The sequence below is a fragment of the Glycine max genome, chromosome 1 (assembly GCF_000004515.6).
Source record: "Glycine max cultivar Williams 82 chromosome 1, Glycine_max_v4.0, whole genome shotgun sequence".
NCBI classification, from domain to species: domain Eukaryota; kingdom Viridiplantae; phylum Streptophyta; class Magnoliopsida; order Fabales; family Fabaceae; genus Glycine; species Glycine max.
Genome location: NC_016088.4, coordinates 2,361,762 through 2,387,745, shown reverse-complemented (window position 1 = coordinate 2,387,745; position 25,984 = coordinate 2,361,762). Strand labels below are relative to the sequence as shown.

Here is a 25,984-nt window from a genome sequence, read left to right as displayed (position 1 = left end):
CTTTAATTTTCTTCTACTTTTTTTTATCATGCTTACTACTTTAAAAATATTGGAATTTAATTTCTAAGCAAGTAAAGATTTTTATCCTTTCAGCTAATTAGAAATCACCCACTTTTAAAATAATGACCAAAAAATTAATAATTTTATTATACTTGATAATTTATAATTAAATAATTTAATATATACATACATATACATTCTTTACATTATTGTTATTGTATTATAATTATATTCAAAATATTTTCAAAGTCAGAACTTAGAATTAGTAGTAAAAAAAGGCAAATCTCCGTCCAAGAAGAGCCTTCAAAAAAAAAGAAAAAAACTCCCTCCAACCATTCAGTATAGCAGTGTATGTTTAAATTAAAATTTGTAAATTTAAGTTTGAGTCAAACCTTAAGTTTACTAATTGAGTTATTATATATTTAGATCTCTCGTGACTTAGAACACGAAATACAAGACAAAAGTAAGAAAGATACTACTTTCTGGAAATAAATATTGGACACAAATGGAAGGAGCTACCAGAAATTCAAATACAGCTTTTGTCAAAACAATCTAAATCATATTTTTACAAAATTGAGTTTTCGGATATAATTTTAAAAAATAAATATATTTTTAAAGATAACTAAATATATCACCAAACTAATTTTATTTTTCAAAATTTTAAAGACCCCAAATGGCCAAACCAAAAAACCAAACATTTTCTCGAAAGACGGTTTCATAATTCAAAGGAGGACATTAGAATGAGTTATGAGTGAATATAGCAAAGGAGGGCATTAGGTCAAGTACTGGTGCTCTGATACCTTTCACTCTGCAGAAGCAACCTACTATTACACAGAGAACTAAATCATTAAACGATATACAATCCATTGTTCACCTCTGATCTAGCAGAATTATAAGATGCATCGTATCAGTCTCAGTAAAACAAAAAATAGTTTTTTTTTTAACTCAGAAGAAAAACATGTCATTTGACCTATAATAACTTCATTACTTATCCATAGGCCAGTGCCAGTATCAGATACAGTGATTTTTGGTACAATGTAGATTAGGACTCTAGGAGAAATTCAAAGCGTAAACTAAAAAGACATGTTTTATATATACAAACTCAATAACTCAAATGAAATGTTAAAAAGTAAGATAATATATACACACACGCAAGAGAATCCACTTATTCCAATAAATTTTTAAAGATATTTTTTATTTTTATCACCATTCGATTTTTGAATCTGATAATTAAGTACTAAATTTTAAGAAAATAAATAAAAAGTAACTCTAAAAAAATTATTATTAAAATAAATAAATCTCTGTATATATAAGGACATATTAAGTGAGATGAATGTTTTATTATAAGATGTGAAAAAATTAAATAATAATTCTTAAATTAAAATAAATAATTCAGATTAATGTAATATAATTTTAATTATTAATATTAAATGAGTGCGATAGAATCAATATTAAATACACATATATTTAATATTAATAATTAAATTTAGACTTTTTATTTTGATTTAATCTCTCATCTCTCCTATAATATATATATATATATATAATAAATGCGTGTAGGCACATCAAAAACTGCATCTGTAAAGACACGCTCTGCTTGTGTACTTTCCTCCTTTAATCACATGCTAGATCTCCCGGTAACTAGTAATAGTGCTTTCGTAGTTCTAGTAGTACAGTAAACATACAGTGTCCATTTATTAGTTTATCAAACTAAGTTATAATAATAATAATAGTAATTATTATTATTATTCCGTAGGTGTTTGAATATTTGATAATTTTTAATTAATTAAGTTTCTGAACTATTGTTTTTTTCTTTCTTTTAATTCAGTCCTTGCATAAATACCTAATTAGTTATTGAATTCAATACTAACATCTTTGTAGGCCTGCATTAAACATTCTTACATTTTTAATTAGGTCAATATTATTATCTTTTTAGGCTGATATTCTCAAGTTTGCATGTTACGAACCCATCGGTATTCTCAAGTGGGTTCTTCATTCTATATTATCACTTATAGAAATCTATTCAATCCAATAATTTTTTCACAAGTCTATCAAGACTTCACAGCCAACATTATCAATTTGTTACAAATACGCATAACTGAGACAATTAATTTTATGTAAAAATGATTAAAAGTTATTAAAAAGTAAATACAAGTCTAAGATCTAATTAAAAAATAGTTTAAGACCTAATGGAAAATAAGGATCGATCTGCCAAATCAATGGCATGAAGTGCAGATGACGATAGAATAGAATATCGTGGAGTCACTTGTCATTCATCGTGTGACCCAAGATGGCCCCTAACCCTGTTGCTATTCCATTATGCTAATAGTATTTTCATGTACGGAAAGCCATTTTTTCCGTTAAAAAGTAATATATTATGATGAATGATTTGCCTGAGCCTTGGGCCTCACGATTCTCTGCCTGTTTCATCAATCCAAAAAAAGTTATTTAAATTAATATACTCACCAAAATAAAGCTTTTATCAATTCTGTTTTTTCTTTTTTAAGTTGCAGAAAACTAAAATAATTTCATACACTCTAATATTATAAATTAAATATTCATTTTGAAAAGTGACATTTTTACTTCTGATCACGTCCTTTCAATCAACTCACTTTTTTGTATTTTCATTTTCTCTCGTTAAATATTAATTTTCACACGCAATTAATGAAAAAAATATTAGTTTTTATGATTTTATAATATTATTAAATTTAAATCATTATTCCTATTATGTTCAAATATAAATTAAATTATTTTATTTTAAATATAATACTTTTTAAATGTTAAATTAAATTTATTATTTTTATTATTTTTAAATTTAAATTTAAATTGTTTTAGTTCAAGTTCTAAAAATTATTATTATTTTTATTATATTGTTGTTATAGTTACAATGTTATTTTAAATTTCATTAAAATTATATATTTTATATTAATTTAATTTATTTAAATTATATAATTAAATAATAGTATATAAAATAATATTGAATAAACTATCAATTTGTTTTTGAAATTGTAAAGTGTTGTCATAATAGTCCTTAAAATTAAAAATAAATATATAAATTCTTAAATTTGAATGCTGTTAGTTTAATTAGTTCCGGTCATTAGTCGAATGTTCTGCAACTTTGACAACATGTGTGATGCCACCAAGATGCACAGCAAAGGACACATCATTAAGGCCTAATTAAATGACAAAAATTAGGACCAAGATGACAGTGAATTAAGGAAAATATCATGAGGGATGGAAATAAAAATTGGAGGGTCTCTTAATGCTAACTTTATCTTTCTTACTTGTCACTTTTTGTCAATATTAAATATATACTTTCATTTTTCACATTTTCGAATCCCTTCTATTTTCCTTCATATTTTCACACACTCCTATATTTTTTAATGAATATCCATTGACCCAAGCAAGAAACAAAAAAAAAGCCATAAGTGTCATGTTTGGAAGTGGAATTCAAGATTTGACGGTACTAACTTATGATTTTGCTATAATGGTAGAATGGTTATGATTTAAATCTATCAAAATATAGAGAAAAGAGAAAGGAGGTTATTGTATTCATGTCCTTTGTCACACATCAATCTCATTGTCTGTATACTCTAACTTACCACTGTCCTTTTTGACAAACCTACCTTCAAGGTTCAACGCAGGTATGATTCTTCACACAATATGGCACATTGCCAAAATAATAAACAAATGTGTTAAAAAAAATAAAAACACAAGAACACCATAAGCGTGATATAACAACACCCACAAGACCTAATAAGGGTCTCATTGTAACATCCACATTTCATCTCTACTTCACCATAATAACATGACATTTCATCTACTTTGTCAATCTCCACAAACATCAATTATCAAACAAAACCACAAATCCCGTTTCATCAGGAAATGAAAACCTGTGCCGGTGAAAATCACACCTCAATAGGAAAAACACACAAAAAATCATACCATAAAACACATAACGAATTCAACTCACCTTTCACTTTGCACAAAAAAAAAAAGCTTAGGAAATGACTTGTAAAATAATGATTGATGTGTCCTTAAAGGCCATGAGTTAAGTGATCAAGGCTTAAAAGGGGATCATTAATTATTCATCTTTTACTTATCATTTAGTTCATTGTCATTTTGGACCCAATTTTTGACATTTGAGTCCCTAATGATGTGTCCTTTATTGTGCCTCCAGGTGGCATGATAGATTACTGCCAAAATAGCAATTATCGTGTTACATTACATTTTTACATCTTTAGTAATAAAGTTAGGGTTTGACTAATGACAAGGACTAATTAACTTGATTATTAAGATATAATATTGGGAATTTTTATTTGATATTTTTTAAAAAGTTATAGACTATTATGATAATGCACATAATTTTAGGAACAAATGGCAAATTTCACTCAAATAATATTTGTTCTTACATTTGTAGAAATTAAAATATTAATTTTATATAAATAACTTTTTTCTTTCTTCCTATTTATTTATAAAAATAAATAATTATATAGCTTAATAATTAAATATACATTCATCTAAAATGGTTTCATATAATTTATTTAAAAACAATCTTATATTTTGGGTAAAATAATTTTTGGTCTATTATCTATTTGTTTTTAGTTCGTCCCTTAAAGTATTTTTGTTAGATCAAATTGTTTCATTAATTTTTAGTCTAAAATATACTTTTAGTTCTTTTATGTTTTTTTAATTATATTTAGTTTCATCTTTTATCTTTTAAAAAGTTTAATTTATTTTCTTTTATTTTTAATGTGAGTCAAAATTAACCTTCCCAAATATGATCATTTTAATTTTGATACATAATTTAATTTATTTTTTTTAATTCGAGAGTGAAACTTGTTTTATTATATTTTATCACTTACATAAAAATTATGAAATTGGATTGATATTGAAACCAAAAATTTATATATATAATAAAAATCACATAAAAATAAGTCTCATGAGTAAAAAAAAGTGTAATAAAAAAATAATATTATAATTTTTAACTTTTTGGTCGTTGGTTGGATTTATTTTAGTAATTAAGTAAAACTTCGTTAACCCACCTTAACCATAATATTATACTTATTATATATATATATATATATATATAATTTTATATTATATATTTTTATAAGAGAAACCAAAAATAAACTTCAAATTTTGATTCTCCTTAGGTGAATAAATTAGTCTACCCAACACTAATAAATATTTATATATTTTCACAACACAATTTCGTTATTAAATAAAATTGGCGTGTTATATTGTAATAACACAAGTTTTACTTCCTATATAGTATTGTTTTTGTTTATCCCTTTTATAAAAAAATCTATTTAACACTAGTATATTTGTAAGACCCTTTTTATAATGTATTTCTATATTAAAAAAAACTATTTAATAGCAAAAGAAAAGTATCTTAAAAAGAATGCTCAACTCATTCCATTATTGATTAATTTAGAAGTAACACCTTTGGGAGATGAGCCAAAACAGTGTTTCGCCATAAAAGGGTATACCTTTTCCACACTTCCACACGCTCTCCTTCTCTCTCTTCCCTTCATTGGTTTGTGGCTTTCAACCCCAAAGCTGGAACCATCTAAACAAGCCAAACCAAACAGCACCAAAACCAAAATTCCTAATATCAACGTACGCCTTCCCCCCGATAAGGAAAGTAAAATCCACAAGTACATTCAGCGATAAATTCCTTGCTCCGCTACTAAAACTCTCTCTTTCAAGTTTTAACAACACCCCACCACCAACTCCATCTCTTCTATCCCCAACATCACTCAAAAAAAAAATTTAAAAAATTTCCCTCATACACCTTCTCCCATGATCTGCAAGCGAAGCTTTGATTTCACAAAAGCTAAATTTAGTTAAACACCTGCATATTAAATTTTTCTGCTATATATGCACCACATGTCCCTCTCACACTAAACAAAAACACCACCCTTTGCTTTTTGCTTTTCATAAGAACTTCCATAAATAGTCAACGACTCAGCCTTCCTTTGGTTTTTTTTTAGGTGGGTTTCTTCGATTGTATGCTGGTTCGTTCTGCATATCAGATATAAGATATAACTCACTTGCCCCACTAATTAAAGAGGCTAAAGCTGTTTACTTTCTTTTTCTGTTTTTCCTGTTTATCCAAATGAGGATAGATTAAGGTGAAAGGGTAGTGCTCATGGCGAGGGAGAAGATTCAGATTAAGAAGATCGACAACGCCACCGCGAGGCAGGTCACGTTCTCCAAGCGTCGCAGAGGGCTCTTCAAGAAAGCTGAGGAGCTTTCGGTTCTGTGTGATGCTGATGTTGCCCTCATAATCTTCTCTTCCACTGGGAAACTCTTTGAGTACTCAAGCTCGAGGTATTTTTCTGTAACTTCTCTTTCTTTTCTCGGTATCTATTTCTCAAAAGGGTTGATGGGGTTTCAGTGGTTTTATTTTTGGATTTTATTTTTTGGGGGTTATGATAAGATCTATGTCTTTATGGTTTGCATAATGAGAATTATTAAGACAGCTTAGCTACATGAAGTCATTGGTTGCGTACTAAGCATGGTGGTATATGCTCAAGTTGGTTCTGTTGGTACGGATAGTGAGCTTTAATTTTTATCTTTTATTAAATATTAAATAAGGCGTTTTTATTTTTATCCGGTCAATAAAAAATAAAAAAAGAAGAAAAAAGAACACGACATTGTTTTGAAAACTGAGTTAATGAGAGTTCTGATCTGACTTCTGAGATGTTTCATGCTTTCATGGTTGTAATGTTGTTATATAATTGCTTCCAAGACATTTGTGTGCGTTTGGCTTCAAGCACGGTTACCAACTCGCCACTTTTGTTGTCTGTTTCTGTTTACTGTTTGGAATTTATCCTTTGCTTCCTTGTTCTAGTAGTTTTATAGCTTCATTTAGTGTTTGCGAGTTTCGCGTGGGTAGATGAAGAAAGAAAATGATGAGTTGATGACAATGTCTAAAACATGAACATATAGAACATGTATAGGATTGTGTACATGATGAGTTGATGCTATGTTGCTTATTTGATGCACCAATTTGTTTGATACATTACAGTTGGTTTGAGTTTTATAGGTGTTCAGATCATAGTAAAGAAAAATCAGTTATCCTATATAATCCGGCCCACAATCAGTCTGAAAAAGGCACAGAATCAAACGTCATAATTGTGAAGGAGATAAAATAAGTCACTAGATCAATCTTATAAAGAAGAATTATTTAGTTTGGACAGACCTAGCCCTATCTCCGATCAGAAAACTAGTATAAATCTGTTATATAACCCCAACATAAATTGCAATGTACAAAATAATCTAAACATTTTCAGTTCTATGCAAAATTTTGTTAACTATATATATCAAGCTATATAAATTTAATAGCACATGTACATATAGAGTCAGTTCTATCTATTTCTTGTGTTGTTTTTCTCTTTGGATAGACAAAAAGCAGCGAAGTATAAAAGCTAAGTATGTTATACAATATTCCTTCTCCCCCTCGGTTTTCTATCGTCATATATATTTGTGGTCAAAAGGGGTTAACCTTTATGAGAATGAATTCACCACCATTAACAATCCAGGTTGTAACTGGTAAGTGGTAACCATGAAAGAACGAAGCCATAAGTGCCATGGAAACTTGATGAGGTAGTACATGTCACCATCAACCCTGGTTTATGACATTTATTATATTCATTTCATTTAGCCATTTTGACACTTTAATTATCTTCATTCATGATCTAGAGAGGCTTCTTGCTTTCAAAAGGTGTAACTGTGTTAGGCTTCAAGTAACTGGATTTGTTTATTTACGTTTCTAGGCAATCTGAAAAAAAAAATGTTTCGGTGAGGAACCTTAATCAATGTTACTTGGATCGTTTGAGAGAACATACAGCAACTATTATACATTCCATATTATAACTTTGGACTCAGTTGAAAACCCAAAGTAAATTGCTTAAGTGAGTAGTATAAATGCCTTAAAGATAGTTAGAGCTTGTGGAAAATGGGAAGAATAGATGAAAAGTTATTTATAATGTCGCTTGATGTTAAATAAATTGGTTAGATATATTAAGACCATGTTTGTTTTTTATTTTTTTTTTCTGCTTAAAAGTTGTTCTTAATTACAAGTCTTCCAGGGATGCTTATTTCAAACTCCAAGAGAGCCCCTCAATCAAGATCTATGAAGATGCCCTAGTTAATTTTACACTAGTGATCTATTAGTGTTATGGAGGGGGAGTCACTCCGTTGTTGAGTGTATTTCAATCGGTTGTGGAATGATCCGATTGAGCCATAGTGTGGGTGGTACAAAAGCTATTTTAAAATTTAAACTTCAAAAAGAGTTTTTAAAAATAAAATAAAAATTGTTTGACAATTTTTTTAAATTTCATTTTAACTTATAAATATTAGTGATGTCCTGAGAAAGAGGAAATGGGAGGAGAGAATGGAGAGACAAAAAGAAAAGAATTAAAGAGTGGGATCAGGGAGGGAGATAAGTCAAGCTATTTTTTAAGTTCCTTCAGTTATTTTTTTCTCCAAAAAAACTATTTACTTTTCTTTTTATAATAATTAAGCTTGTTATTTTTATTTTTCAAAAAATATATTTGCCTCAGCTTCTTTTTCTAAAAAAAAAAATAGTCAAACAATAATTGGTTTGTTCTTGTACAATGTCACACGGCCGTTTAGATTTTGAGGTCTACATATATGGGAATATTAGCAACCCATAATAGTTGGGTAGGGTAGGGACGTGAAAAGAAAACTTTTATCCTTTGGAAATTCTCAGAGCGTCCTATATTTGGTCAATACAGCTCATCTTTTCTTTACCTTTTCCCCCGTAGTTCACAAAATCAGGATTCACAAATTAAACAGCATATATGTGTTGGAGTGAATACATCATGATGTCTAGCCTCCTTCATATTTGATGATTTGATTAATTTTTAATTTTGGTTTCGCTCATGTGTGTTCCTACTAACCCCCCACTTTAATCATATTTTTGTTGAAATCAAGTGTTTCACATCTTTAATTTGTAGAATACCTTTGGGCAGTTAAGTTGGGTAAACTAAGTGGGACATATTAAAAGCATTAAAGTTTTTCTTTAATCAGCAAATGCAACATGTATGGGTATATAACCTATCTACAATCTGAAATTGATAGACATGAGCAAACTTCAATGAAGTCCAAGACATGAGCGAAATCAAAATTCTCCTACCCTATATATACTTGATGTTGTTTTATTAACTACAATATATATATATATATATATATATATATATATATATAGTATATTGTATGTACTTTTATTTTTTTTCTTGTGGGTTTTCTCCATAATGTGACTTTGATATTGTCTTATGAAGCATGAAGGAAATACTTGAAAGGCATCATTTGCACTCAAAGAATCTAGCAAGGATGGAGCAACCATCTCTCGAGTTGCAGGTTGGATTCGGTACTATTGGATTGTTTTATGGTACATCCGAAAATAATATTCTGTATTGAATTACTATTAAAATACCTGTAAAATAAATTTTTATTAATCAATAAATTTAATAATTGTACAACAAATCTAAAAAAAAATATTAAGACAAATTTATCAAAAACTAAAGTTATACTTTTTCTAGTATAAAAACTAATAATAAAGGTGTGACCTGGCTTTTGTAAATTAAATGAAGTTACTATTCTTCATATTGCAATATGCGTTCAAAATAAGAAGTGAAAATTTAATGGCAATCCTTAATTTCTTAAATGTTTTACTGCAGCTAGTTGAAAACAGCAACTGCTCCAGATTGAGCAAGGAAGTTGCCGAAAAGAGCCATCAACTAAGGTATAATTATAACTGATATAGTTTTGTTTGTTGAAATGCAAAGTTATAACAATGAAAATAATACAGGCAGCTGAGAGGAGAGGATCTTCAAGGCTTAAACATAGAAGAATTGCAACAATTGGAGATGTCACTTGAAACTGGATTGGGCCGTATAATAGAAAAGAAGGTCTTATAATATAGTTGTATTTTATGTAGTGCTCACCATAGCATAATATTTTGCCTCATGATGACTCTATATTATGAAATCATTTTGCTTTTCAGGGAGAGAAGATTATGAGTGAGATCGCTGATCTCCAAAGAAAGGTTAGAAACTAGACATTCTGTTGCCATTATTTGAAAATCCACCAATTAATGATGATACATATGAGTACTAAATATTCTTGCATTGGTCCTGGATTCCTGGATATGACTTGAAACACCGATCTCGTATTTTATGAAATACAAAAACATTGGTAGTAATTCATGAAATCATTAGATTGTCAATTAATCATGATTATTATCTCCATGTCTTATTAAGTTTTATTTTCTTTCCTATAAATAAACTAACAAACTCCAATTGAATGCAGGGGATGCTATTGATGGAAGAGAACGAGCGACTCAAACGTCACGTATGATATTCTTTTTATTTTTCTCTCTAATTTTATTTGGGTGTGTGCGTTTTTTTTTTCTTAAGCAAACTTATCCCTGAATCTGACTTATCTATTATGCAATTATGAAAGCATATAATATAAAATTAAGCTGTATAATATATATATCTATGTGTTGTACCAAAGGTGGCGGGGATAATTAATGGTCAAAGGCATGGTGGTGCCGAATCTGAGAACTTTGTTATGGATGAAGGTCAGTCTTCGGAGTCTGTCACGTACGTTTGCAATTCCACTGGACTCCCCCAAGACTATGAAAGCTCAGATACTTCGCTCAAATTGGGGTGAGTCTTCATTCACTTTACCACAAAATAAACTATAGTCGAATTTATTCTACATTCTGGCATATCAGTGCAGTGCACTAAAGATAATAATATAGTGTATGTTTTGTTTACCAAAAAATAGTGTATGTTTTGTTAGCAATCAGAAAAAAAAAATCATTTTTGTAAAAGAGAAACAATAGTATATGTATACTGATATTTATATTGTCAACCTATAGTCGAATTTATTGTACATTCTGGCATATCAGTGCAGTGCACTAAAGATAATAATACAGTGTATGTTGTGTTTACCAAAAAATAGTGTATGTTTTGTTAGCAATCAGAAAAAAAAAATCATTTTTGTAAAAGAAGCAATAGTATATGTATACTGATATTTATATTGTCAACCTATAAAAAATTGTTATGTATGATTTTTTTTAGATTTTTATAATAAATATCATAAAAGTTATTTTTAATATGATTTGTCATTAATGTATACAATTATTTTATACTTACAGTGAATTTTAAAGTCTTGGCAAAATGGGTTGAAAACTTTCTGTTTGTGAACTCTGAAATTGCTAGCGACAAAAATCTGTTTTGCTGGATTACTCTCGCAGGCTACCTTATTATGTTTATTTATCTTTACTTAATTTAAGTTTTGATTAATTACTTGCAGGCTACCATACTCCGGCTGATGAGAAAGTGTGTGAGGAGATAAAATTAACTCAAGCAAAAGTGCACAAGATTATGGTCTAAATTTCATTAATGATTATGTCTCTAGTATGTCCCCGTGGTGTGTATAGGTAGTATAAATATTAGTAAATAGTAAGGACTTATGTTATGGGGTACTCTAATGTCATTCAGAATTAATTGTTTTTTAAAAAGAAAGCAATTCGAGTTATGTTTTTAATTGGACTTTTTTAGCTAGTGTAATCCTTGCATCTCTGCCTTACACGAGTAAAAGTATTTTAGGCTTTAGACATTTTTTTATTAGTATTTATAGGAAAATAAATGAAATATAATGAACTAAATTCTTTTCATAAATTAAAATTATGTATGTATTTCAGCTTTTAGAGACGAATAAAAATCTTTCTAAATGTTAAAATGAATAAGTTTATTTTAAGTTTAAAAATATTAATTATTTATTCTTATAAGTATTTATACAAATAATATGTTCACCAAATAGTGCATAAATTAATGTGTTAAGAATGAGCAAACTCGAGCTCCCTTGGTCCTCTCCAAACATGTCTTTAGTATAGACCAGAATGAAGACATAGAGTTTTGATACTTTATATCAATTCTCCTTAAAACTTTGTATTTTGGAGTAGGTTTTTGGTTTGACATGGTTAAATGTTTAGGCAAAATTTAAAATAAATGTAAAAATAACATGATTTCATGTGATTCAATTTATATATATAACAAGGAGAAGAAATATCTTTCTAAATTTTTTAAATAATAATGAAAAATAGAAGTTAAATATAGTAAATAAAAAGTGACAGAATAAAATAATAATAATATAGAAACAGTGGAAAGTTATTATAAAAATAGTGGAAAGTTATTGTAGATTAGAAGAAAAACTTAAAAGTTTAAAAGCAAAATATCTAATGAAATGTGAACACTAAATATATAGAATATTCTTTTTATTATTATACTAGAGACAAATGAGGTTCATGTGATAATGAGATAACCAATGTTGTTTACATTTTGAGAGTGGTAATATTTTTTATTTTATTTTATTTTTGCTTTTTTTTTTACTGGATAGGTAGTAATAAAAGAAGTAGTTGGGAGTAAATTAGTAATTGTCGTTATAATAGATATAGATAGATATTATATTTATTAGTATAGATATCAAATTCAAATTAAATTAATTTTTAACTTGTCAACTATGTTTGTTTATTATTTTAATTTGATGATTAATTAAAAATATAAAATAAAATTTAATTATCTAGTTGTGATTAATTTGTAAACTAACATTAATATAATCATAAATCCATATTAAAATAATAAGGGATTATATTTCTTTTAGTAATTAAAATATATGATTAAATGTTTTTGGTCTCTAATTTATTTTCAAATTTCATTTTTAGTTTCTAAATAAAAAACTGACCCGTCATTCTTAAACTTTTATTCGGTTAATATTTTTTGTTCTTGTCGTGAAGTATCATTGTTCCTTAAAATTGGAGAGAAAAGATAATTGTTGAGCCTAATTGAGATATTGTGGTCTTAGTTCAATGTTAGAGAACTCTGGTTCACGGTTCACCTAAGCTCAGTCTTTTGGCTTGAAATCTAAAAAGCAATCTTCCTCTTCTTTACTGGATTTGGGTACTCAAGAATTAGACCTACTGAAAAATCTGAATAAACAGTAGATTTCATTATTTGTTTTCGTTATAGTTAGGAACTTATTTAAGATTAAAATTAAAAAAATAAAACAGATTTAAGATTGTCTCACACTGGTTGCCTTCAGTACTATACTAATATTGTTTTCTACCTTGCTATTTAATTTATATGCTTCAACAGTTCAAGATGTCAAATTAATGGTAATTTGGTTCACTTTCTCATCAACGCGCGCATTATGCCAATTGAGTTTCATGGTCGTATATGCCTGCTATGTATACTACAAAAAGGAAAGGTCTGAAGCTAAGTAATATTTTCTCTGGTCCAGGAATCAATGATCTTCAATAAAATGTCTTTCTTATGGTCTTCTCTGTCAAGCTGATGAAGTTGAATGCTTTCTTCTGATTCGTTAAGTACTAGCAAATGATATGGAAGCTTTAAAATCTTCCCATAAGGAGCTGTTTGAGATGTGGCGTGCTTGAAATTTTTCATTCATGTACAAGACAATGGCGAAACTGATCCAAAATCTCATGAGGACTGGACCATAACCAAGTTAATTACATCAAAATAACTCATATTGTACCATCTAACAGGCATTTCTTGTGTGTGTGTATGTGTGAATAATTTTAACAAATGATCAAATTATTTCTTTGGTATCGATGGTGAACATTTTTATTTATTTTTTATGGAATCTAAAACTGATAATGATTTATCATAAGCTTAATTACTATTTTAATCTTTAAATTTAGGGTGTGATTATTTTAGTCTCTAAAATTTAAAAATATTTTTTTTAGTTCCTGGATTTTGACAAATTATTTCTTTAATTCCTAACATAATATATTAATACTTTTATGTCAATTTTTAGCATTTTGTGGAGATTTTTTTTAGTATTTTGTGACAGTTTTAAAATACAAATTCAAAATGAATCAGTATTATTATTTAATTCAGAAAATCAATTCATTTTCTTACCAAACTAGTTTCAATAAATCTTAAAATAAATATAAAAATTAATCTTTATTATTAAAACAAGATTTAAACAAGGTTTAATTATTGTTTTAATCTTTGAATTTGGGATGTGTATCTTTTTTTAGTCCCAAAACTTAAATTTTTTTTTGTTCTTGAATTTTGACATATTGCTCTTTTAATCTCTAGTATAATAAATTGATAATTTGTAATAGTTTTTAATTTTCATAAATTAATTTTTATTTTTTAACAGCTTGAATTTGTATTTTAAAACTTGACATAATACTAAATTACAGTCACAAAGTGTTAAAAATTGTCACAATTTTAATTTAGTGTGTTTAAGACTAAAAAAAGTAAATTAACAAAATTCAGAACTAAAAAAACATTTTTAAATTTCAATGACTAAAAAAACATATCCCTAAATTTGGTTATTTGTTCTCCATATTTTCCTAGATTGCATAGTTGTCAGTAGTGCCAAATAGTGGCACTATCTCGGAATCACATCACTGAGTGACTGGAGCATGCTACGATGCTACAAAAATTAAATAGCATCACAGTTTGAAGTAGCAGCTGTTCTCAATCACTTGTGCACTCTCTGTTATGAAGTTGGACCTACTACTGTCCTCCTCTCCTTTCTGATGAACACCACCCTTCTCTGGCAGTTTCGTTTAATGCAAAGTAATAACTTTATGTGGTTTTTGCAGTTTCATTTTCCATTATGATAGTTAAAATTAAAATACATAAACAGACAAATAGAAATGAAAAAACGTGACAAGATGCAAACACAACAGCAAGCAAGCAATCATGAAAAACTTGCCTCGGTGATAGACCAGCTGATTGATAGGGAGGTAACAAGCACAAGATACCCCAAGCCAGGAACAACCTCGAACCTATCTGTGGAAAGGTTGCTGTTACTGGAGACCGCACCAGCCCTTTGTCATAGGGGTAAGAAAAAGGAGAGAAAGTCCATAATCAAACAGATATTAACATTAATTGATTTGTACAAAGATGAAGTTCCTTATACTATAGCCAATGTGCCATCAAGTTCTGACATATGAATTTTTTTCTGTATTAAGTAGACTCTATTAAGAATATCTTGCGAATTTTTACATAAAAAATAATACTAATGTTCAATTGTTATAATTTGATTCGAGAAATTCAAATCATAAAAACGATATAAGGAAATAGATGTAAACTTCGTTTATACTTAATCCCCATTTTTATCAACCCTTAGAAATGACAATGAGCAAAGGCTTACTCACCTACTATACCATGAAGAATCTAGCATGCCACGCATAAAACCGCATGAAATAAAATTGAAACTTAAGTTAATTCCCACAAGAAAACTTGGACATTTTCCAATCAAACAAACAAAAGGGTATCTCCACAGTTAATAAAAAACAGTTATTTTTGGACCAAAGTACCTCAAGCACAGCCGCGGTTTGGGCAAAAAGCAAAGGCTTGTGTAAATCGGCAAACTTGAGCAGTTACATTCAGAAACAAGGAGGTTGGTGGTGAAGGAGAAAATTCTGAATGTGTTGGTAGATAAGAGAAATTGAGAGTGAGTATTATATTACCATCCAACGAAGAAGGTGAAGTTGTAGGCGGTGAGGTAGAGGCGTCTGAGAAGGGAGAAAAAACCCGCCATTGAGAAATGTGAATGTGAAGAGTGTAAATCAAAGAATGGAAAAGATGAATGTTAAATGATAACTGAGGTGTTGAACTGTTGATTATCAAGCAGGGAAGAGAGAAGTATGTAATGCTTATATGTTTCTGAGATTTGGTCCAAGGTCGACTTGGGTTGTTCAACTCCTCAAGCTACTTTTTGTATTTGGCTAGTAATATATGACTTTCGAAGTTGGGCGACCTCAAAATGGAAGAAGAAAATAATGATATACTTTTATTTACAAGTTTTTGGAAGTCCATTGTTGCAAAATTACATTTGAAGCAAAATATTTTGCCAACGAATGAATGCATATTTAGTTTTTAGTTAAAATTACTGCAACATGCATTCAAATGTAATCCAACATATAAAAGTAAAAGTAAGAGTTATGATCTTTTTGTAAAAGTACTTTTGGCTCATATATTTTTGCACCTGAATTTTAAGCATGTATTCAGGATCTTTGATTTTACATTCATTTTATTTTTATTCGTTAGATTTATATTAAAACAAGTGTTGTAACAGTTTCAACTGTAAATCAAAGATGCACTTAGTTTATTCTTTTATTTTAATTTCTAAATTGTGACTACAATGAAGATAAACTAAAAGATATTTTTTATTTTTACAAAGAAGATAATGAAGTTTAAATTTTATAGTCTAATCAAATTATTTGAAGTCTCTTATACAAACTTTAATTCCAAAGAATCTCTTATACACACACATTTTTTCTTTTGGATGAATCTCCCGTCATCACTAATAAATTAGTGTAAAGCATGATTCGAATTTCAAAAGTTGATCAAGAAGTTAATTTATAAATTGTGTGGCTGTAGTATGCACAAATGCTCACACACTTGCACCCTTATTTTTGTACTTAATGTATATCCATAAAATGTTCAAAATGTTTTAAGAATACAGTGTATTGGGAACAATAGCTAGCGTGTCCAAATCATCCAAGCCTAAGAGCTCAACCTCTCCAAGGACACTAGTTCACACACCCATGTTCGAGATACATGCAGCTTATACAGACACTGACAACTGTATCTCAACTCTCAAGACAACATACACTTGCAACTATCTCGCACAAAAAAGGAAAAGAGACTCTCCGGTATAAGGGGTGATCTACTATCATAGCGAAATATTGAGAATCATATATTGTGTGATATAATTATTACTTCAAATATCACAATTTTTCAATGCAGAAGGTGCTGTAATTGAAATCTATCAAACTGAAAATTCAAATAACTAGTTAAGATAAAGACTAGACACGTTCTGATCCTTAAGAGTGCCTCATATCCTCGCGTTCAAGAAGATAGTAATGGTACGATCCCATTGATTCTTTAGCAGCTGCTACATTGTGCTGTGTCTCACTCTTTTTGCCCCACAAAAAGGAATACAATTCCTCTATGATCAAAACCAAGCCCAACAACGTTCCAACTCCCAATGGCTCTTCAAGTAAGATAGCTTCTAATAATATAAGGCCACAAAAATAAGAACAAGTGGATTGAACATTGGAGGATAAGTAGGTCCTTTGACTCTAATTGTCCACAATATTAAGCATAATGTAGCAACCGAGGCCATTGCTCCCGAATACATTATAGTGACCAATTGTAGATTCCATTCTAATTTTCAAGCAGCTTTACTAGAATCTATGATTGCACCAAGTATTGCTGATCATTGGATTGCTACCGTAATGCATACTAGCTAGCATTGTTCCCCACAATACCTCATTGGAAATACTTCAATCAACTTGAGCAATAAACCAAGCTGTGTATGAGAAGCAACAACAAACCAAAAAGAAAGTGCCCCGAAGCATGTTAGTTTTGTGAGACACAACAACATTCTTGAAATGACTACGATGACCAAGATAAAATTCCTTCCCTTTGTAAAGACTAGTAACTAATGCTCCCCCAACACACAAAATTGCCCCTACAAATTAAACTTTGCTTTAGCTGCCCATGTTTGCAACTCCAATGTCTCCATTCTACATGTGATAGAGGTAAGGAAAGTGCATAAAGGAATCAAGTTGAGACAGTTGGCTGAGTAAGTAGCTGAAACCATAATAAAACAATCCTCGAGCCATAGTGATCCTAGTTAATACATTAATAAAAAGCCAAAACCAAACTTTCCATGTGAATCTTCTTTGTCTGGCCTCTTTCGAAGTAGAGTGCAAAGGGGATAACAAAATGACAGCATTAATATGACGATATAGGCAATGAGTACAAAGACAACCAATATGACCCCGATAGAAGTTGCATCCCAGTTGCAAAAACTTGTACTAGTAACATTAGCTCAAGCATGCGATGATGTGAATGTTCCTTCAATGTTCCCATGCTCGTTGCCCTCAGTTGCTTTCCCCGAGTCACTCATTGTCTATTTTTTTTTTTCATATATTATATTGAAGGTAAGTATTTATTATTGAAAACAATTATGATCAAATTTCATAGAATCATTATTAACAACAAAACTTTCTCTCTAAATATTTAACATAGTTACATAACCAGAACTCAAACTTAAGATCTTTGATTAAGTTAAAACAATCTCATATTAGTTAATCCATATGTTTGATAGTCCTTATTATTTATATTTATAAAGACCTTTGGTTAAGTTAAAATAATCTCAAATTAGTTCATCTATGTATTAGGTGATCTTTATTATCGATATATGTATATATTAGACCAAAACTATTATGCTAAAGTTAGGAAACTCTGTCACCCGAGTCTATCGTTCTCCTCGTGGGTTGGTACTTCATCAGAAGCAGGAGTACATCGCGGTAATCATGGGTTAATCCGTGAACAGAAATCAAGTTGCAACTAATTATTGTGGAATGTAAAGATATGTTAATGAATGTGTGTTTGCATGATAAATTATAATTAATTGATATAAATCGTCATACAAGAAGAAGAAAGAAAGTCTGGCATTAGATATGTTGATGGATACATGTATTTATGAGCATCTATTTATCTTAGTATTGGATGCAAGAAAATTAATTTGATTCATAAGTGAATTTAGGCATGTCAATGAAACTCGTATTTGTGGGTATCCGTTCAAATCTGTTTTGATTTTGATGTGAAATATCCGAATTGACTAGACATAGGGATTATCCTACTTTTTTAATCGGAGTCGGGGTTGAAGACATGGATGTCACTACCCGTCCCATACTCATTTCCGTACCCGCTTAGATGATGAAATTATTAAAATTTTATTAATTACTTGTTAATTTTTTTTATAATTTTTACATAATTTAAGATTCTTTCTTTGATGATTTTTGTAGACAAATGTACTGCAAATACAAGTAGTTAAAAATAAATATGTAACAATCAATTTTTTTTAATTAGATTTTCAATATAATTTTTTATAAAAAAACTTTTTTACAAATCTGAACCGGGAACGAGACGGGGACAAGATATCCGTTACCAACCAGGTATAGGGATGAGGTGACAAATTTTAATTTTAACGTGTCGGGCATCGGGCACGCATACGGGTATATGTTGGAAGTCGGGGTAGGCTATCAGGGAGACAATACTCGTTCCCATCCCATCCCGTTGCCATGTCTAAGTGGACTTCAGGGGGTTCAGAAGGTATGTGTACATTTTTTCACATTTGTTAAAAAAAATAATGAAATAAAGTCCTCCAATAAAAATTAAAATTAACTTAATTATGTATAAGTTAAAAAAAAACCTTTGAAGAAGTTAAATAAGAAAGTTTTTACAAATTAATTAACTTAAAAGTTTATTTTATTTTATTTTACTTATTATTTTCTATAAATATTTATGGAAAAAATTATCCAAACATAAGTATTATATTTCTAATTCAAGTTATTTCAACAGCCACTCAGCAAATCTTTAAAAGCTTAAACTTGCCTAATATAAATCTATTATCTGTCGCCCAACAAAAGGTGAGTTACTAATAAACAATTTTGCCTGTGTGGGATAATGAAACAAGTTCATATCTTATGAAAATGATTTTCGTGAGCAGATTATATACGCATTTTGTTTCCCCCGGTATCAAAATGAATCGAACATATAAGATACATTATTTAGGGGAAAAGAAAACGATATCGACCCCTAATCCAGATTAAGGGAAAGCCGAGTCCTTACACTTGATCCATTCTTAGTTAAGCACGAGGTTTGATATACCAAAAAGAAATCCATTATCGTTGGAAACTCTTACAAATTAATTCAGTTTCAACTTGATTAAGATTTAAACATAATAGTAGGACGAATTATGATGTCGCTAATGGATAGTTTTTCTTCTTCAGTTGTTCATTTGATAATAATGATTAATTAGACGACAACCTATGCCTGCCACAATAAGATATTCCAAGAAAGTTTTCTCAAAAATAGGAAAAAAAAAGATATTCGAGTTGTTATTTTCTTTTGAATTTAATTGAGGGGAGAGAATGTTATTCCAATTCCAAAATCATTAAACACATGATAGATCATAAGGAAGACTTAGTATGTGAATTTTTTTTATTTTTATAATATTGAAATGAAATAATTTTCACTTAAAAATACGGATTAATTTTTATCGAAAACCATAAATACATACAAGATAAATAAATATTTTTTTCTCAACACAATTTATTATATACTCAAAGCCATAACTAGAATTAGGATGCCATGCAACCTGCGATAACCATAAGAATTAAATATGTGTGCTTTATGGCCGGTAATGTATTTTTAATGTTTATAAATTATAAGGTAGAGTAACTCCTGTTCATGCTGTTTTTGTTATTCCACCAGCCTTTTTTTATTCATGTAAATTTGATACGGTTTAAGTGGATTTTGTATATCTGACTTAATTTTAATTGCTCAAATTAATAATATATTATTTGTTATTAGTTAAGTTATTTAACATATTTTAAATGAGAATAGTACAGTAAATTATTGACACAAAATTTGTTGAATTTAGCTTTAATATATTATTTATTGATAGTTTAGCACTGTACCACAAACGCGGTATTGAATTGAATATAAAGTGAATATGATGTAAAGTATAGCTACCAAGGGACACAGCTTGCAACAAATTGACCCATCAACCTCCAGAATCCTGATTACGACAACTAATTATCACTGCTATCTCTCACTCTCATTCACTCTCTAGTCCTACAAACAGGACCCATTAACGTTATAGTTTTGTTTTGTGGACAGGGACGATATCATGCATGTCATGAAGATCTTCCACAAACAAAAAGAAAACGCACAACATTCCATTTCTTTTATATAATATCGATCGATATTCCGTACCACACGATTTTTTCTACTAGGATAATCCTCGTCCTTGCATGGGCGAATCAAATTAAAAGTGACTTCAATTCAATCATAATGTTTTGTGGTATTTTTTTTTTAATTTGACTATTTGCATTCAATTTGCGTGTGATCACTGATTTACTCGTTGTATGCTAATCAATATTGTGTATTCTTGGGGTTGCAGTCTTATTGACTTATTACCGTAAAGTATTTACTATTTTAAAGACTGTGTTATTTGTCAAAAAATTAGCTAATTACTCATTCCAATTGAATCTTGCTTAAGAGATATAAATCTAATTTTACTCAAATCATCGATAAGTTGATAATCAATAGTGTGTATAATAATTATTATAATTTAAAATTTTAAAAGTAAAAATTAAACAATTAAGCTCTTGTTTAACCGCCTTTAATGTTAATTAACCAAATCATAGGGTAAAATATTAAATAATTTATAACATCTGTAATCCTCTTAAAAAGAACATCTGTACTCTATATTTTGGTGGGGTTTTTTTTTCTGGAAAGGAAATTTGATGGATACAGTTGTAAAAGGGAGGTCGTACCTCATTATATAATATTATGTTTTTTTTGGCTGATTAAAATAAACGATAAAAGAATAAAAGCTTCAAATTTCAGCAAAAATAAAAATAAAAAATAAAAGCTTCAAATAGAAATTGTAATTATGAATCAAGTAATCAAGATGTATGGAATATCCAATATCTTACTAACAATTAAAAAATAATTGAGATGTATTTATACAATAAAAAACTTTATATATATATATATATATATTAAACGTGTATAATTTAAAAATAAAATAAAAAATACTTGACTTTTTTAAGTCGTCATTAAGGGTGTATTTAATTTGTTAAAAAGACATGACAAATAAAACAACACTACATAAGTAGTTGAGTTACAAGATAACTTTTTGTATTATACGTTGTTTGGTGATCAACGCATGGTATAAGTAATCTTGTGTTTATCTTGTTTGATGTGCTTATGTAATGGACAAAAAAAATATAAATTTTCCTATAAAATCCTAGTTGCATTAGTAGCACATTGACACCATCAGAGACACCTCCACGGAGGAGGTGTGGCCCCTGACACCATCGGGCACAGGGCAGGGCAGCGCGACCACCACAAGATCACAACGATGGCAACTACAACATGGCAATGCAATACGGTCTTGTTGGAGTTGGCCAAAAGAAAAAAAAAACATAGCGAGAAGGAGAAAGATGATGATGGGAATTAACATTTAAATAAATTAACAACAAAAAGAAAGAAATAATGAACAAAAAGGGAATAACATCAGTCTGTATGGCCTTTGCTGGCGGCCAAGGTGTCCACACTAAAAGCCAAGGAACGACGTTTAGAGAGGGAGGTTTAGAGAAGAAGGTGCATATGGAAAAAGAAAAAAAAAAGGTATAGGATGATGAGAAGTCAGAAAATAAGAACAATATTATATTTTTACTTTTGTTAGACACTGAACTAAAAGTTGTACGAAGTTTAGTGAGTTACAAGTTTTTTGGTATTTGTGCAGTCCATCATTCTTTATTTTATATTATCCCTCAATCATTTTTTAAATTGAATGTTGGACAAATATTTTTGTCCAATCTTTTATTTTTTTAGCGAATCAAGCGCATCCTAAGGGTTCGTTTGGTGATTATGATATGATAGGATATAAGAATAGAACAAGAACATGACAAAATAAGGGTCAGACTGATAAGCTTTTAAAGTTATCAAATATTTGGTGCACACCATTATACATATTATATAATGACGGGTGGTAGTAGTTGGAGACGACAACACAATATTGATAGTAGTGACAATACTAACAACGAGGAAAATGATAATGGTGGTTGCGACATGATGACAATGGTTGTGGTGACAGAAATCGTGACAATGACATCAATAATGGTTATGGAATGGTGGCAATGAAGGTGTTGATGATACTGACAATGGTTAGTGGTGATGAAGATAACAACGATGATGAAAATGGTGGGAGTTGTGACAACGGCGATCGTAGTAATTATTATGACAGTGATGACAATTGAAGTAGTGATGACAATGGTGAGAGTGTGACACTAGTGGTAGTGGTGGTTGTGTTTTTTATTGACAAATATTGATTGTCAGTTTGTTAGTTTTTATTAGTAAACGGGTTGAACTCGGGATCTTTTTTTCCCTTTTCTTATTTTTTAATCATCAAATCAATCTTATATCTCCTAATGATAATGATTATTACGGTTAATTAGGGAGAGTAACAATCCTATCTAATATCTTGTTGCTTTTAACTTGATCTTTTATCATAATAAAAAATACACTTCAGTACTTCACTAACATGATAGGATAAAAAATTAATAAGATAAACAAATCATATTTTATTAATCAATTAAATTAAACAATTTATTGTAACAAGACAATTCTCTTATATATGTGTGTTTCTTACTTTTAAAAAAAAAACTGTCTTAACTATACTTACTAGTATACATATCAGGTGAAAATTTCGTTCTTTAATTCATTCTACACGATAATAATATTGCCCTTATTTGTTATTTTACGCAAAAGCTAGCATGCAAAAGATCTCAATTAAATTGGTACCTATACCTTATCAATCAGCTACAACACAACAAAAAAAAATATATATATTGACGAAGATAGAAACATAACATAGGAATGGTAGAAAAAATTAACAGTGAAAAAGTAAAGGATGTATTACTTAGTTTTATTATTTAATATTATTTTATAAATTGTAGGAACAATGCATTTGTCGGCATCGGCATTTTAGGCGCGTACGTCCCTCGCGTCCGCGGATTCTAAACGAATCCAAGTTTAACGAATAGTTTTGTTTTTTTTTTCAGCTGTGAATTTACCGAATAATTTGACATTCGCAATAATAGGAGGGATTGATTCCCGTGAGAACTAAGTTCCCATAGACGAGCTCAAATAAAGCAGGAAAATTCTTATTGTGAGGTTGAAATGGAATTGACAACATTTCTTGTGATCTTCTAAAGTGTTTTTCAATTAGGCTTAACTATATTATGTTTTTTTTACAAGCAATTATATTATGTTAATAATACATCAAAGTGTTTTATAGTATATTCTTATTTTCCTTTTAAAAAATAATAATCAAAATAATAATTTAATGTGTTAAAGTCGATAATTTAAGATTCATATACATACATACTAGTACGTCTTTTACTCGCCCAGTACAACCATGAATGGGTTTTGGTCCTTTTGGACAAAGTTATAGTATAGATTGGCTTTGATCGATGTTTTGTTATATAATATAAGGATAATAATGAACAAAAAATTATATATAGTGGATGTGGATGTGGATGCACCATGTGTAGCGAGATCACGGGACCTCTTTTAAAGTTTTTTAAAATTGGGGAAAGTTTTGATTAGTTGATATTAATTTTTAGACACTCCATTTAATAGTTTTTTTTTTCTGACCATTTATTATATATAAAGTACTTATAATAAATGTTTTTTAAGTAATACAGTCGTGAGTCGTGACTCAATCTTGATTATCTAATGTTACACGATTAATATTTTGTGAGGATGTCAATACCCAACGTACGTAAAATCAGATACTGACATAGTAATATAGTATTTTCCAAAATCTATTTAAAGTCACCTAACATCATGCATGTTAAGTGTTAATGTGGTATAATTAAAATAAATCTAAGAATTTATTGGTTCGTACAAGCTAATTAATATCTCATAGTATTAAATGATTTTTTTTAAGATATATGAATTATTATAAATTTTGATATATGTTTTTAATTTTTATGGATAAAAAAATGGTGTCGTAAATCTAAAATTTTAATAAATAATTAATTTGTTTTGTTCTTTTAAATTTTAATTATTATGTATTTAAGAGCAAAAAAATCTAGAAACAATAAAGCATTCGAAGATTATCTATAAAAAACTTCAAAAGTACTTAATAAAGTTCAGAAGTCCACATGAAAATTATGTTAAAAAAATTATATTGTAGATTGGTTGGACAATTTTGTTCAAGGTCAAATACTTAATTTATCGAAGTATCAATCATTGGACCGACTCAATGTTCATATGTTGAATCCTTTATGTAACTCTTTCGGAATAGGATTTCTTCCATTAGATTAGATCGAGGTTATCTACCCAGAGCATAAAGTGTATTATATTGTGCCTCTATGTCCAGTGTCCATTGTATAGGCATCGCCAACCCCAATCTTATCATTATTAGCATAAAGTTATAATAAGATTATATTAAGATGTGATAATAATGCGGTTATATATGGATACGAAGCAATCTTTAGGAGGTTTAAATGTTCAACCCAAGGTCGACTGAAGGGTATACAACCCTTTAATCTAGAATGCATAACACAAAATAAAGACTTAACTGTTTAAAATTGATCACATTCTAACTAAAAGGGTACAAGTATAGAGGCAAACTTGCATGTCATCCTGATTCATCACAAGTTCAATCTAATGGGCAAACAAATTTTTTACTATTACTAGAAACATAAAAAAAATTAATCCATCCCGACCCAAACCCACAGTGGATCAAATTGACCTAAAAATTTTGACTTATTTTAATAACTTTAATTAATGGTAATATAGAATTATTTTATACTTTAATACTCTGCACTAGTATTAAACTCATTTTATTATTACTTCGATCTGTACAAAAAAACTCATTTTATTTCCATTTTCGAGAAATAATCTTGACAATGAATGTTGCTATTGCAGAATGCAGAAGCTTGGGTGTTGTGTAAGGGTAAATAAATGTCTTGACCGCATGTGATGTGTTGTTAAAACGGAAAGATCAATTACAGTTTCTCCCTCCCCAGACAACTATAGACTATGGAGCCATTAATGTGCCAATTAACTTAAAAACATTGTACACAATTAATTCACTACGTTGACAATTGTGGATATGGATATTCATATAACTTCGTTATTGATGTAACGTGTACGTGCATTTTAAGTATAATAGTAATACTGATATCATTATTGTTTATGCATGGGGAAAGATCTTGACCTCCCTTTATTTTTCAACGCACAAAATACTGAAACGAGGCAAGCAATGGATGAAATAAAATTAAAATATATAC

General features: G+C 29.3%; 1 protein-coding gene and 1 long non-coding RNA gene across 4 annotated transcripts; one reads left to right on the top strand and one right to left on the bottom strand.

Annotated features, from left to right (window-relative positions):
- The first annotated feature begins 5,462 nt into the window (after positions 1 to 5,462).
- On the top strand, positions 5,463 to 11,592 carry LOC100808695 (MADS-box protein SVP). 3 transcript variants are annotated; one of them, XM_006572944.4, is made up of 9 exons: positions 5,463 to 5,996; positions 6,132 to 6,336; positions 9,315 to 9,393; positions 9,714 to 9,778; positions 9,845 to 9,944; positions 10,040 to 10,081; positions 10,345 to 10,386; positions 10,624 to 10,706; positions 11,359 to 11,592. In XM_006572944.4, exons 2-9 carry the CDS (start codon positions 6,155 to 6,157, stop codon positions 11,375 to 11,377), a joined length of 612 nt encoding a protein of 203 aa, XP_006573007.1. In that variant the 5' UTR covers positions 5,463 to 5,996; positions 6,132 to 6,154; the 3' UTR covers positions 11,378 to 11,592. The 3 variants fall into 3 exon arrangements, with proteins under 3 accessions (XP_006573007.1, XP_006573006.1, XP_003517407.1); XM_006572943.4 differs by having other exon boundaries at positions 5,466 to 5,996; positions 10,552 to 10,706; XM_003517359.5 differs by having other exon boundaries at positions 5,481 to 5,994; positions 6,129 to 6,336; positions 10,552 to 10,706.
- A 2,818-nt stretch (positions 11,593 to 14,410) lies between these two features.
- On the bottom strand, positions 14,411 to 15,794 carry LOC121172735 (uncharacterized). The gene is made up of 3 exons (XR_005886259.1): positions 15,404 to 15,794; positions 15,242 to 15,260; positions 14,411 to 14,911 (listed from the first exon to the last, which is right to left on the bottom strand). It is a non-coding gene; the product is annotated as an uncharacterized lncRNA (long non-coding RNA).
- Between the last annotated feature and the right edge of the window lie 10,190 nt (positions 15,795 to 25,984).